This window comes from Pipistrellus kuhlii, unplaced genomic scaffold, assembly GCF_014108245.1.
Source record: "Pipistrellus kuhlii isolate mPipKuh1 unplaced genomic scaffold, mPipKuh1.p scaffold_m20_p_2, whole genome shotgun sequence".
Lineage (NCBI taxonomy): Eukaryota > Metazoa > Chordata > Mammalia > Chiroptera > Vespertilionidae > Pipistrellus > Pipistrellus kuhlii.
In genome coordinates this window covers 92146444-92162031 of record NW_023425515.1, presented here as the reverse complement: position 1 = coordinate 92162031, position 15588 = coordinate 92146444, and the positions used below count along the sequence as shown (strand labels likewise).

General features: G+C 45.4%; 1 protein-coding gene across 1 annotated transcript in view; it reads right to left on the bottom strand.

Moving 5' to 3' along the window:
- ERICH6 (glutamate rich 6) overlaps positions 1-6312 on the bottom strand; it is a 69258-nt gene extending 62946 nt beyond the window's left edge. The window contains exons 1-2 of the mRNA XM_045583797.1: positions 5922-6312; positions 5204-5261 (exon numbers count right to left, since the gene is read on the bottom strand). Coding sequence (XP_045439753.1) covers positions 5204-5261; positions 5922-6312 — 449 coding nt within the window. The remainder of the gene's footprint in view (positions 1-5203; positions 5262-5921) is intronic.
- Between the last annotated feature and the right edge of the window lie 9276 nt (positions 6313-15588).

The following is a 15588-nucleotide window of genomic DNA, read 5'->3' as shown; positions in this document are numbered from 1 at the left end:
ATCTGAGCACACATTTTTGCCCTTCCTTTCTGAGATACTAAACAGTTAAGAGCAAACAAGAAATAGCCCTGGAAAACAAGAAAGCTGTCATCAGTAGACAGTATTGAAGAAGTTCTTATACAAAAGAAAGTAAGTGGACTCAGGTTGATGGAAAAGCAGAACAGGAAACACCACAGCTCAAGACAAGAGAATTTTGTTCTAAAGAAAATTTCTAAGAAACTCCTAGCTCAGACTCAACAAAATGCAGACATGGGGCTGGGGCCTGTCATTCAAGTTCAAGGAGTGAACTTAGAAGAGCTTACAGGCAGATTCCTTCTCTCCCCTTGTACAGAGCATTTGGTAGGAGTTGCTTTTATTCCAGATGAAGCCCAAAGAACTGCTTTCTAGAAAATGTGAGCAGCCAGCCTGAGGAATTTAAGTCTGAAAGAGAAGCAGAGCACAGTAAGAGGTTCTTGAAAGGGAAGGCACATTCATTTGTAAGGGAAGGCACATTCTATCTAGAGAGAACTGCAGCCACACAGTCCAGCATCCTCATCCTAACTCTAGCCTAGCCAATAGTAGGATTGCCCACCTTGCCTCCTCCCTGATGACACTCCCCAGAAGCTAGCTCTGACATACGTCACCCAGCTACATAGGACTCACAGTCAAACTCCCCTCTGCATGCCCTGTCAGAAAAGAGAACTACTCAGGCCCTATCTGGGTAACTTAGTTGGTTGGAGCATTGACCAGATGTGCCAGGCTTATAGGTTTGATTCCCGGCCAGAGCATGTACAAGAATCAGCCAATTAATGCATAAATAGGTGGAACTGCAAATCGATGATTCTCTTTCTTTTTCTAAAAATCTCCTTATATAAAAGCATAATATGCAAATAGACCAGACCACAGAAATGACCAGTCGCTATGACATGCACTGACCACCAGGAGGTAGACACTCAATGTAGGAGCTGTCCCCAGCCAACAGGCCCCAATCAGGGCCTGCCAGCCAACCTCTCGCTCCCTCCCCCTGGCCAGCAGGCTCTGACCACCAGATGGGGAATGAGGAACCGAGGGTGGGTGGCATCAGGCAGAGGTGGGTGCCAGCAAGTGGGGTCCCTATCTCCTTGCTGGTTACCCCACACATAGAGGGCCACTGGTGGTGGGAGCAGGGCCAGTGAGCAGGTGGGAACGGCCAACCTCTTGGTCCTTTCCCCTTGGCCAGCAGGCTCCAATGGCCCGATGGGGAATGGAAACCTTGGATGGGTGGCAGTGGGCAGCACCATGCGAAGGCGGGTGCGAGTAAGTGGGGCCCCAATCTCCGGCCAGTTGCCCCCCACACAGAAGGCGACCAGCTTTGGCAGCAGGGTGTGGTGGCGGAAGGGCAGGGTCAACTGCCAGCAGCTGGGGAAGATCGGCCCTGATTGCAGGCCAGGCCTAGGGACCCTACCCATGCATCAATTTCATGTGCTGTGCCTCTAGTCAATGAATAAAAAATTAAAATATACACACACAACGGAACTACTCATCTGTAGGACTCCATTTTAACTACCAGTCATTAGGTAACCAAGGATTATCAGCCACTTAAGGACAATCAGTAGCATGGAAGAAGAAGGAACAAGATAAATAAACCAGAACAACTGATTTTGAAAGAAAACTAACTCTAGCCTAGCCAATAGTAGAAGAACAAAGAACTTTAGTATGTTGTAAGCATACCCACAAAGACATTAAGAATACAAAGAACAATTCTAAAAATTAAAAACCAATCAACGATACTCAAAATTTCATGCTGACATCCAATAATGTTACTTGGTTTATGCACAAGAAAATAAAATCCTATAATATGTTCACAAAGCTTAACTCCTAAAATATGAACTTTCAACTCTCAGTTGTTTTTAGTTGTTTTAAAATTTTCTGAGTTGTGCTCAATGGCCACACTTTCTCAATGGCCGCCTTCGCATGGTGCTGCCCACTGCCACCCATCCAAGGTTTCCATTCCCCATCGGGCCATTGGAGCCTGCTGGCCAAGGGGAAAGGACCAAGAGGTTGGCCGTTCCCACCTGCTCACTGGCCCTGCTCCCACCACCAGTGGCCCTCTATGTGTGGGGTAACCAGCAAGGAGATAGGGACCCCACTTGCTGGCACCCACCTCTGCCTGATGCCACCCACCCTCGGTTCCTCATTCCCCATCTGGTGGTCAGAGCCTGCTGGAGTTACAAAGAACAAAGAACTTTAGTATGTTGTAAGCATACCCACGAAGGCATTAAAAAAGACTCCACAGCAGTAGAGAACAAGAACTGGTTCTTAGAAGCTACAAACATGAATCCTGAAATAAAATCTGTACAAACGCCGAAACTGGTTTGGCTCAGTGGATAGAGTGTCGGTCTGGGGACTGAAAGGTCCCGGATTTGATACCGGTCAAGGGCATGTACCTTGGTTGTGGGCATATAGACAGCTGATCAATGATTCTCTCTCATTGATGTTTCTAACTCTTTATTCCTCTCTCTTCCTCTCTGTGAAAAAACAAAAAACAAACAAAAAAAAATAAAAATAAATAAATAAATAAGTAAGTAAGTAAAATCTATACAAGGGTTGCACAGGAGCATGTAAACACCTAAAATCTTAGATACCAGAGGCCTAATAGCCATCCTTCAGATACCTGCAGTATGGAAAGAACAGAGGTAGTGAAGGGAGGAAATAAGCAAGTATCAGAAGGGTTTGAGAGTCATGATCAGCAATACCAGATACTACAATGCAATAAAGCAATCAATATATTCAGAGCACAAGGGAAAGTGGTTTTAAATCTATTGTTTTATGCCAGGTTATATGATTAATAAAGTATGAGATAAAATGAAGACGTTTCAAAACAGGCAAGGACTCAGAAATTCCCCCGAGATCTATATGAAATAATTATCTGAGGAATTTCTTCAGCAAAAAAGAAAAAGAATAAAAGCAAGCAAGCAATATGGGAATCAAGAAAGTGTGGCCATTGAGCACAACTCAGAAAAATTTAAAACAACTAAAAACAACTGAGAATTGAAAGTTCATATTTTAGGAGTTAAGCTTTGTGAACATATTATAGGATTTTATTTTCTTGTGCATAAACCAAGTAACATTATTGGATGTCAGCATGAAATTTTGAGTATCGTTGATTGGTTTTTAATTTTTAGAATAAACTTGTACCCAATGTACTAGAGTTAATTATAATTACAAAATAAAAATCAAACATAATAAAGCTTGGCAAAGCAATATGACTACATATATATATATGTATATGTACATCATATATGTATTTTTAAATATAATTTGCTATATAATTTGTTGTTAACTGGGAAAGTAATGATGAGAGAAGAGATAGAAGGGAGTAGAAGTATATTAATGTAATTTTTCATAAGTTAATAGCTGCTAAAGTTAACAAGTCAGGAAGTACAGGTTTAGCCCTGGCTGGTGTTGCTAAATGGTTAAAGCACTGGCCCTAGCACAGAAAGGTCTCAGGTTTGATTCCTGGTCAAGGGAAGGCAGCTTGGTTGCAGGTTTGATCCCAGCTCTATACAAGTTATGTCCTCTCCACAGATAGGTGAATGCAGGAGGCAACCAATCTGTGTCTCTCTCACATCGATGTTTCTCTCTCACTCCCTTCCTCCTCCCTTCCATTCTCTTTCTCTCTAAAAAAGTAGTGATTTAAATATATTAATGTCCTAAAAAGAGAAAAACTAAAAATAATGTCACAACCAAAAATGGAGAGGAGGGAAGTGGTTTAAACTACATTTGTTTATCTTTCATGATGATAAGTCATTAGTTATGTCACAAATTGATAAGTCAAGAAATGAAAATATGCTATTTAAAATTGTACTGGAAGCAAAACAAACTGTTTACTGCCAGGACTCAATCAGCAGACCCTGATCAATAGAGAATGGATTACTCTGATACACGTTTCTGTGAAAGAGAGGGCTAAGAGGCTGCTTGGCTATTGGAACCAAACAGCCCCATTCCCTTGCCTCCTCAGGTTTTTATTGTAACAATAGCTTGAATTAAAATTAAGAATTAGATACTATCAGTAGGGAAAGCATCCTTGAAAAGACCGATGTCTGTAGTGTCTTTTAAGCAAGGCTATCTAAAGACTAAACAAAAAGATTACAGTAAAACACCTGGACTTGTTTGGAAAAGTCAAGGCAGGGTCTACCACCTTCAGCAAGGCCCTCCTAGAGGTACCCCCCCAAACTTTCAGAGAATCCTCCTTACTGATTTTCTGACCAAGTCCTGTGCTTCCCCACAGTTAACAATATGTTAATTATGATGAGTGGGGGTGGGTTGGTGATGAAGAAGAGTATGAAGATTTAAAATTTGTTCAGCTGGTGTGGTTCAGTGGTTAAGTGCCAACCTATAAACCATGAGGTCATGGTTTGATTCCAGGTTAGGGCACATGCTGGGGTTGTGGGCTTGGTCTCCAGTGAGGGGTGTGCAGGAGGTAGCTGATCAATGATTCTCTCTCTCTCCCCCTTCCTCTCTGAAATCAATAAAAGTCTATTAAAAAATAAAATTTTATACCATGTATACTTTAATATTTTAACCATGTACATATATTATCTTTTAATAAAATGTTGAAATAAAAGGATACATAGAAACATATAATAGAACAGAACTATTCTCCTATGCTTAATAATTTAGAAGTTGCTTGTAAAAGCAAAACTTAGGTGAATAGTAATTCAAGATTGTAATCTCAGGTTTGGCATAGATTTCAGGGAAGATTTATAAAGATATTTCAAAAAGGATTTCTCTGGTGTCTTCTTATTACAAAGTACTCGTAGGGTAATAGCAACAACAGGAAAAAGAAAAAGAAAAGGATCATAATTTCCATCCTCCTCCACAAGTGTCCTTGATCACTCTTGAATTTAGCCAATAGACTTATGTCCTAAATGTTCATAGTGCTTACACATGCATACAGTTGTTATTGAGTTACATTAAGTGCACATGTCCTCTCTACAGGCAGGTGATGTGTTAGAAATGGGCAGGGACCTTGTCTTTATCTCTTCCAAATTATTTAACAGTGTAAATTTGTAAAAAACAACAACAACAAAAAACAAACACCCCAAAAAACCCCAAAAAACACAAAACTTTAAAACATTAATTAGTTGTAAATGTCCTGGGTTATTTTACTCCTCTTCCTGACATGTTTATCCAAAAAGTAAATGCAACCAGCTTCAAAAATAACATGAAAACATTATCTTACCTATCTAAATTTACTTCAGACATGCTTTTCCTAAATGTCTGAAATATCGTAGGCAAACCTGTTGAATGAAACATTAAAATTTTTAGCCATTGCCTCTAAATCAGTGGTTCTCAAGAAGACAATTTTGTCATTCAGGAGGCATTTGGCAACATTGGAAGACATTTTTGATTGTCATAAAGTGGGGTAGAAGTGAATGGTAGCAGGGCCAGAGGTTAGAGATGCTGCTAAACATCCAATAGTGCAGAGGATAGCCTTTCCCTCTTCCCGCCCCAACAAAGAATTATCCTGACAAAACATTTCTAAGAAAGTGACTGAAGTGGTTTCAGCAGAGGAAATTTGACAGAAAGGGGAGGACTGTTTTTAGTTACACAGCACCCTTAAGGCACTACTCCTCCAAGAGGGGAGGGAGAGAGACTGGAGAGAGAAGGTGGGGGTGGGGGTGGGGGTGGGGGTGGGGCGCGGGGGTAGGGAGCCAGAGAGACGGGAGAGAGGGGAGAGATCCTTGCGTGCTGCGTGTTCACCTATATCCTAAATTGTGAGCCATCACACCCCCTCAGCCAGGATTTAAATGTCTTTTACAGAAGGGACTGAGATAGGGTGGTGGTGGTAGTGCCCATATTTAGAAATCAGACACCCAGGGGGACGAAAGCTCTGGCGCCTTTGGGTCAGCTGCCCCCGAGGGCCCGAAGCTTCCAGGGAAGGGTGGGCGGGGCAGTACTTGTCTGGGTGGAGACGCTGGAGGGCGAGCTGGTGCTGGAGCCCTTGAGGCTCATGGGCGAGCTGATCGTCAGAGCCTCGCTGGACGGCGAGCTCAGGCTGGGGCTCACGACGCTGGCTAAGCGCGGGCGTGCCCCCGGCAGGTCTTCCTCGCCACCGACTTCCATAATCTTCCACAAGTACTCATCGTCCAGCGCCCTGTGGACCTCCACCCTCTTCTCCTGCACTCCTGCCTCCGCCTTCTCCTCCATGTCTGCCATCTCCTCCACTTCTATCTCCTCTTCCTCCTCTCCTCTCATCGCCAGCAGGTCTTCCTCCTCTTCTTCATCCTCCTCTTCCAGGCTCTCCTCCTCGGACTTCCTGAAGCTGCCCTGCCACTGCATGCTAGCCATGGCGGGAGCGGGTGCGGTTGGTCCCCGGCCCGGGGCACGCCCTGTTGTTTGTCCGTCTCCCTAGGCAACCGCCAGCGCGTGCGTGCGACTTGGGGCATTTAAAGCCCCAGAGCCCAGGGGCGGGTGGCTCAGTAGGTTTGGATTCCCAGTTAGGGCACATACAGAAGGAAACGATGGATGTTTCTCTCTCAAATCAATAAACGTCGTGAGCCCCAGCCTGAGCTCCCAGTTAGGGCACATACAGAAGGAAACGATGAATGTTTCTCTCTTTCTCTCTCAAATCAATAAACATATCCTCAGGTGGGGATTTAAAAAAAAAATATTACAAATAAATAAATAAAGCCCCCGGACCCCCCTAGCTGGGTGGAATGGTGGACAAAGATAGAGAGGTGCTGAGGCCAGGGCTGCTGCGAGAGCTGGGCCACTGCAAACTTCTTTCGCACAAGCTCTCCGTGGTCTCAGAGATACTCTGGCAACCTGCGGCCAGATGATCTCTCGTTCTTCTATGAGCTTCTTTGGGCAAATCATTTTTTTGAGTGGGGTAGGAGTAGGGGCTACTAGCAATGGAGAGCCATAAGGCCACTTGTTATTGCAGATGCTGGAGTGTGTGTATACTCAGATGCTTGTTGGGAGTTAGATCAAACTTTATGAAACTATAAAAACTTGTGTTCTAGTTTGCTGGTTTGTCTTTGTTGTGTATAAGCTACCCCGTTTATGTTACTTTGTTCTAGCAGCCCAAATAGAATAAGAAAAAAAGGTAACTCTGAAACCATGATTAAAAGAAAGGCCAGGTCATAATTTTGTCTTCCTGTTGCAGAAGACCAAAGAAATACCAAGCACACTTCCTAGAAAAAGGGAGGGACCCTATTTATTAACACTAGTGAACTCCGGGAATAATTTCTAAATCAGAGTGAAGAAACATGCAGAGGGCTTCACTTTTTATACCCTTCTAAGGTCTTTGTCTTGCAGATATGGTTCCAGCCCCTTTTCTTAGGCTTACAGGAAGGCCCCCAGGTATTGGGGGTCCCAAGGCCATATCTGATGATTTGTCCTGGGGCTATCGATAAGGACCCCCCCCCCCCCAAGAGCAGTGCATTGTTTACAGTTTTTATGGCCTGACACACCTTGCAAGACCAGGTTCATCCTCATTCCACACACACACACATACACACACACACACCCGTACCACAAGCTTCTCTTAGCTTTGTGGAGCAATGACATGACGTGATGTTATGGTGAACAGGGGTGATGACCACTCTGAGCTACTTCCTGCTGGAAAGGAACAATGACCAAAGAATTAGCATCTGGCTTCTTCCTCTCAGAGGGGTTTGAAGGGAATTCTGGTTTGTAGGGCCATCTGAAGTTTAAAGGTATTCCTGTCCAGTTTGGAGGTAAGCGGTGGTCCCACACACGTAGAATGTTCCAGAAAAAGGCACCAGGGGTAGGTGGTGTTTTCAGCCTTGGGGGTAGAGTTGCATAGTTCATCTGGGAGGTGACCTGTTGGATGTTGGCCCTGCTTACTGCTCAAATAGGAGCAACATTAGTTAGCTATACATTGGTGCCATGTCCTATTATTTTTTTTTTCCATCCCACCCCCCCACCTCCACGTGCATTTGGTAGTAGAGTTGTAACATGCCATAGGCTGATAAGTATAGCTAACAAAAATCTGGCTTCATTGGGTTTTCTCATGAACTACCTGATCTAGCATATTTGGGTAGTGAGTTTCTAAGCAAGGAGCAAAGGATGGCATCACAAGGTGTAATACAACAATTTATGATAAGGCCTTTGTTTCCTTGCTGTGTGGGGAGCAGTAATTTTATGGTGCTTCTGTGTCTCAGCAAGAACAGATGAGTTCTCCTCTTGGTACTAGTCTTGGATTCCGCTGGCACTGGATTCTAAAGCTGGCACTAGTCTTGGATTCCGCTGGCACTGGATTCTAAAGCCATAGTCTGCTTTAGAATCCAGTTCATGCACTCCACTTTCCCTGGACTCTGAGACCTGTAAGTTGTATGAAGATTCCATTAAATTCCTAAAGCCTTAGCTACCCATTGTACTATTTCTGCTACAAAGGCTGGGCCATTATTGGACCCTATGGTCAGAGGCATTCCATACTTGGAACTATATCCTTCAGCAATGCCTTAGTGAATTATCTCACCTTTTCAGTGCGAGTGGGATATGCCTCAACCCAACCTGAAAAGGTGCAAACAAAGACTCGCAGGTATTTATTCCTTCTGCTAGGCCCTGTAAAATCTACTTCTGAGTCCTCAAAAGGAGCTTGCCCGCAGCGCTGAATTCCTATCAGTCCCACAGGACCCTGTTTTCATTGTTCTGAGCACAGAGGAGGCAGTGCTGAGAGACTGAGGCACACAAGGAGGGAAGATGGGCAATTAGGTAGTATCTGCCTAACAAAGCTTCTAGGGCAGCCTTTCCTGAATGAGTGAGTTCATTCTGCTGGCAGACTACCTATGGGATAACTGTCCTGGAACATAGTGAGAGGGCAGGGCGGAGTTATCCTCCATTCTGTAATTGAACCCTAGTCCTTACCCAACCAATCAGGGTTAGCCGAGGCAGTGACATCACCACAGACCAGAGTAAAACTCCAGGGCTTGGCGAAGTTCACTCTCTTCCGCCATGCTGCCGGCGTGAGTGGGACAGAGCCCATGCTAGCATGGAAAAGGCTCTTTTGTTTATTGCATCGGACTAGGCTCCCTGGTGGTCCTTGGGGATCATGAAGTCTGGGTATAACAATAGACCCTGTGATCTGGGAGTATCCACCAGCCTTCCTTCGTTCTCTTGCCCCCTTCTTTCTGGGCCCATTTCTCTTCCTGAGGAGTGTATTTCAGAAGTTCAGGTAAATCGGGGGCCAACATGATCCGTGCTGGTGCTGCTTGTTCTTTAGCAGCCAGTTTGGCTGCAGCATCAGCACTCTGGTTTCTTTCTGACACTGAGCCTTTCCCTTTCTGATGACCTTTGCAATGGATGATGGCTATTTCCTTAGGTTTCCAGACTGCTTGTAGTAACTTTAAAATCTCACTTTTTATTCCTTTTCCTCCTGCTGTCAAGAGCCCCCTTTCCTTATATATGGCCCCATGGACATGCAGGGTAGCAAAGGCATAGTGCGAGTCAGTGTAGATGTTGGCACACTTATCCTTACTGAGTTCTAGGGCTCTTACTAGGGCCCAAAGTCCTGCCCTTTGCACTGACCATCCTTTAGGCAGGGCCTATGCTTCAATTGTCTCAAAGTTTGATACCACTGCATATCCAGCACATCTTTTTCCTTCATCTAGGAAGCTGCTGCTGTCTGAGTGAACAATAGCAAGTCTGAGTTTTGCAGGGGTCTCCTCTAGGACTTCCAGGCAATCATGCTCAGGGGCCCCCTCAGCGATGGGTAGAAAAGTGGCAGGATTAAGTGTTCTCACTGCTTCTAATCATACCCGCAGATTCTCATATAACAGCCCTTAATACTGAGTCATTGGAGCATGAGTCAGGCAGTGCTGCCCCCTTGCTTCCACCAGGGTGACAACAGCATGAGGTACTTTTACATTTAAGTTTTGTCCTAAAGTAAGCTTATCCACTTCCTTGACTAATAATACTGTGGCTGCAAGGGCCCTGAGGCACGGTGGCCACCAGGAGGCACCTGGGTCAGTCCCCTTGAAGAGATAGGCTACTGGTCTTTGCCAGGTTCCAAACTCCTGGGTTAGAACTCCTAGGGTTGCCCCACTGTTCTCATGAACAAAAGATTGAAGTCTTGCATCACATCTGGTAGCCCTAGTGCTGGGTCTCAGTAAGCTTTGTCTTTATGGTGACGAAGGCTTTCTCCTGTTCGGGACCCTAGTCACTGGGTGCCTTCTCTTCTCCCTTTAAAGCTTCATAGAGGGGCTTGGCCAGGTCGGAAAACCCTGGGATCCAAATTCGGCAGAATCCTGCCTATCCCAGAAATTCCCGAATCTGCTGCTGGGTGCTAGGGACTGGGATGGCACAGACTGCCTGCTTTCTTTCAGTCCCTAGCCTTCATTTCCCTTGGGTGATCCAGAAGCCTAGATATTTGACTTCTTTCTGACATATCTGTGCCTTTTTCTTAGACACCTGATAACCTGTTTCAGTTAATAGTCTCAGAAGGGCTCATGTTCCCTCCCAGCACTGAGCTCCTGTGGAGCTGGCCAGTAGGAGGTCATCTACATACTGGAGTAGAACACATCCCTAGTCCTGTTCTGGGAACTTAGATAGATCAGATACCTTAGACAGATCTAGTGCTCCACTAAAAAGAGTAGGGGAGTACTTGAACTCTTTTTGCAGTCTGGTCCAGGTGAACTGCTCCTTGGCCCCTGTAGTTGGGTTTTCCCATTTGAAAGTGAAGAGAGGCTAACTGGAAGGCACTAATCGAAGACAGAAAAAGGCATCTTTCAGATCTAGACATGTAAACCATTCCACCTCTGATGGGATGAGTCCCAGAAGAGTGTAGGGATTTGGCAGCGCTGAATGCAGACTTATAATAGCCTCATTAACAGCCTGTAGATCCTGGACAGGGCAGTAGTCATTAGTCCCAGGCTTTTTGACAGGCAAGAGTGGCGAGTTGCATTGTTTAACAAGTCCCCACTAAAGCAACTGGTCTAAGTGGGCCTGGATTCCTAGGCATGCTTCTCTCGGGATTGGATATTGGCAGATTTTAACAGGCTGTGGCCCAGGCTGTAAGTCAATCAGCATGGAGGTGTGGTCCTTAGCCAGGCCTGGAGGATTTCCTTCAGCCCAGTGGGAATTCTTTTTCTATTGTAAATCAGGTTCCAATGGTGAGCCTTTGACTGGGGGGGTATAAAGTTTTCATTCTTCTTCCCTTCGCACTGCTTTGGACAGGATCATTAGGGAGGTCTCCTCACCTAGGTGAAGCTGTGCTGAGCCATTTGGAGCAAAAGTGATTTCTGCTCCCATTTTGGCTAAAAGGTCTCTACCCATTAGAGACACCGGGCAGTCTGGCAAGTACAGGAATTCATGAATTACTTGGTGACCACCAAGTTGGCATTGGTGAGGGCGGCAGAATGGTCTACGAGTCTGATCCCCAGTAGCTCCATTAATGGTGACCTCCTTTCTGAAGAGAGGCGCTATTTTCTGTGTGACTACTGAGTGCTCAGCTCTAGTATCAACCATGCAGTCCACAGTCTGGCCCCCAATTTTCATTCTGACCATGGGTTTGTGGGACCCAGCTGAAAAGAACCCTGTCTGTCCTAGTTGGAATCAGCCATTGCTATCCCAATGATATATGCTTTGAGTGGCTCTGGTTGATAGTGACTGGGTGGAAAAGGGGGTCCGGTTTTCTTACGTTGTCATTTGGGACATTTATTCTTCCAGTGTCCTGTTTCCTTACAATAGGCACACTGGTCTTGTCTCAGGCTCGCTCTTCCTTTCCCCCCTGGTCTGTATTCTTGCTTCCCTTTCTGATCTGTCTGGGAGCCTGAGCCTCTAAAAGCCACTGCTATTATTATATATTGGCCCTTTTTTGTATTCTCTTTTCTTCCTCCCTCCTTGCCACACTGTCTTGGTTAATGAAAACCTTGTTGGCTATCTCCAGCAGTTTAGTGGCATTATTTCCTGGAAACCCTTCTAGTTTCTGTAATTTTCTCCTGATATCAGGCTGGGCTTGTCCTACAAAAGCAGCATTTATCATGGTGTGATTTTCCAGGGCCTCAGGGTGAAAGAGAGTATAGATCTGTATGTCTCACATAGTCTCTCATAGAAAGATTTTGTTTGTACTTTCATCAGGCTTCTGGAAAACCTCAGAGATTTTATTTTATTTATTTATTTTAAAAAATAAATATTTATTGCTTAGATTATTACAATTGTTTCTCCTTCCCCCGGCCCCCATAACTCCCTTCCACCCAGTTCCCACCTCACCCTCTGCCCTTACACCCGCCCCCCCCCCCCACACACATTGTCCTCATTCATAGGTGCACCATTTTAGTCCAGTCTTTTCCTGCACCCCCACACCCTTTCCCCCCTGATAATTACCAACCCACTCCCTTTCTTTGCCCCTGATTCTATTATATTCACCAGTTTATTCTGTTTCTAAGATTTTTAATTCACTTGATTTTTAGATTCACTTGTTGATATATATGTATTTGTTGATCAAAATTTTTATCTTTACTTTTTTCTTCTTCTTCCTCTTCTTAAAGAATACTTTTCAGCATTTCATATAATACTGGTTTGGTGGTGATGAAGTCCTTTAGCTTTTTCTTATCTGTGAAGCTCTTTATCTGCCCTTCAATTCTGAATGATAACTTTGCTGGGTAATCTTGGTTGTAGGTTCTTGCTATTCATCACTTTGAATATTTCTTGCCACTCCCATCTGGCCTGCATAGTTTCTGTTGAGAAATCAGCTGATAATCCTATGGGTGCTCCCTTATAGGTAACTAACTGTTTTTCTCTTGCTGCTTGTAAGATTCTCTCTTTGCCTTTTGCTCTTGGAATTTTAATTATGATGTGTCTTGGTGTGATCCTCTTTGGATTTCTTCTGTTTGGGGTTCTGTGCGCTTCCTGGACTTGTAAGTCTATTTCTTTCACCAGGTGGGGAAGTTTTCTGAAATTATTTCTTCAAATAGGTTTTCAGTATCTTGCTCTCTCTCTTCTTCTGGCATCCCCAAAATTCTGATGTTGGTACGTTTGAAGTTGTCCCCGAGGCTTCTTACACTACCTTCAACTTTCTGGATTCTCTTCTCTTCTCTTGCTTCTGCGGAGGAGTGTCCTCTGGCTCTTTGGATTCCAAATCTTTGACTTGATTCTTGCAATCTTCCATTCTGTTTTTAAGACTCTGTATAATATATATATATTTTTTATTTCAGACAATGTATTCTTATTTCTAGTTGATCCCTTTTCATATCATCAAAGGTCTCGTTTATTTTATCGACCTTTTCTAGAAAATTCTTGAAAAACCTTATAACCATGGTTTTGAACTCTACATCCAGTCTTTTGTTCTCCATCTCTTTTGTTTGAGATCTATTTCCTTGTCTTGGCATTTTCGCTGCTTCCCAGAGTTGGTTGGATGGCTCTGTGTATTCGGTGTCCTATATGGCTCGGTTGGTCAGCCTCCCCAGTTACCTAGGTAGACACTCTTGGTGCTCCCCTTTGTGGACTGCGTGTACAGCCTTGTTGTAGTTAAGTCTTGATTGTTGTTGGTATCACTGGGAAGAATTGACCTCCAGGCCTATTGAATGTATCAGCTGTATCTACATTGGGATACCTTCTGTATTGGAGACAGTCTTATAGGATCAGACTTGCAAAATTGCAAAAGCCTCTGAGCTCAGCTTAGATGGGGCCTGCCAGTCTTGGCTTCCTGTCAATCCTGCCCTTGTGTGCTTGCCTCGACCTCTGCTTTCCACGGATCCCCTGAGTTCCTGCTTCACAGCCCAGATTCCCCTTGTAAGAGCATGGGTGCCCCAGAGGCTTGCCCTGAACTGGGTTTCAGTGCTAAGTGCAATCAGAACTGGGGATTCAGTGTAGTTAGGCGCTTTGGACTCCTTCTGCTATGGAGAGGCCTCAGCAGCCTCCACAGTCAGACCTCTGTGCACGCACTCACTCACTTGCATGCTGTGGCTCCTGGCTCCCCGGAGACTCCTAGTCTCTGTGTCTCCGGGTGCCTTTCTCTACAGTCCAGACTCCACCTGTATGAGACTGAGTCCATGGGGTTTCAGCCAGGGCTGGGGTTCAGTGCAGTTGGAATTGGGGTTCAATGTAGTCGGGGGCTTCCTTTTCCCTCCTGCCAGCCCGGCACTCTGTTGCCCTTCCTCTCTATGTGAGCATCTCCCTACCTCAGCGCTTTGTGGCTCCCGATCTGATCCATGAGACTCTCTCCTTCTTTCTAGTTGTAGATTTCCTGCTCAGCCAGCTTTCCTGTGGTTTTGGATGATGTCTATTCTATCTTTTAGTTGTTATTTTGAAATTGTTGTGTGGGATGGCAGTTTAGGCACTTACCTAGGCCACAATCTTGGTTCTCTCCCCACCCAACCTCAGAGATTTTAGCCATATTGATGGGCTTCTTCGCTCTGGCCCTGACCCCCTGGAGGAAGGTCAACCAATATCTTTCTAGCCCAGCCCTTCATTCTTCTGAGTTTGGGTTCCAATCAGATTCCTCATCTGGGAAGGCCTTCCCGGCCCATCTGTCTGTATCTAATATTCCTGCCGGGGCCTGGGTTTGGAGCCACTTCCCAGCCTCTGACTACTCTCATGCGTTCCTCCGTGTTAAAGAGCGTGAAAAGGAGCTGCTTGTAGTCCACCCAGATGGGCTTCTGTGTCTGGAAGATCATTTCTAGGAGATCTATCATGGCCTGAGATTTTTCAGAATAAGCTGAGGTGTGATGTTTCCAATTCAGGATGTCAGTTGTGGTAAAGGGCTGATAATAATAGCCTGGCTCTCCCTCCTGCAAGGTCCCATCTTCGCCAAGCACTTGGACATCCCGAATCTCCCTGATAGGCATCTGACATGCTGGTTGTGGCTTGGGCCCTTGATTGGCTGAGTGCAAATGCCACCCAACTGGCTCTGGAGAGTCCGGTTGAGGAGAGACGAAGGTGAGTGGTGTTTCCAGACTTTCCGGACCTTCCAGACCACAGGGGAGCACTGGTGCTGCCTGTGGCACATATGGAGGTGGTAAAACTGGCGGGACTTCCTCAGGGGGTCCTGGCAGAACGGGGGGTTGGGTTCCCTTCTGAGGGACCTGTTTCTTTTCTCTTGCCTCCTTCTCTTCTGCTTTCTCCTCTCCTGCCTGCTTTTCCTTAGCCTGCTCCTGCCCTGCCTGCCTCTTCACTCCTGCTACTAAACCTTTACTCTGTCCCTTGTTACACACGCAGAACCGGCCCAAGATAGCAAGGTTTGAGCAATTTCTAACCAGCTGTCTATGTAGGGAATCTGATTGAGTGTCCAGGACCTTTCGTGATTACATTCCAGACTGCCCCGGTCCCTTATCTAAGGGCCAGCTGACCCCAAAGGCTGGCCATTCTACTTCCCAGAATTTCCTCAGTGTTTTGGGGTTCATTTTAATACCATAGTCTCTACTGAAATCCTTTTCAACATTTTTCAACATGCAATTGAGAACAGTGGGTTTACTCTGTCCCGACCCCATGATGATCAGTGGCGAGAGACAGACAAGAGAGGGGGTGACCTGTTTTCACAGATCATCACTCAGATGCCCACCTGGACCTTTCACAGGCCTTGCAGCTCCCCATGTGTTGGGATGGGGGAAGTGAGATTATACCCAAAGGCCTGGCCTGACGCCAGTGCTGATAACCCCCTCT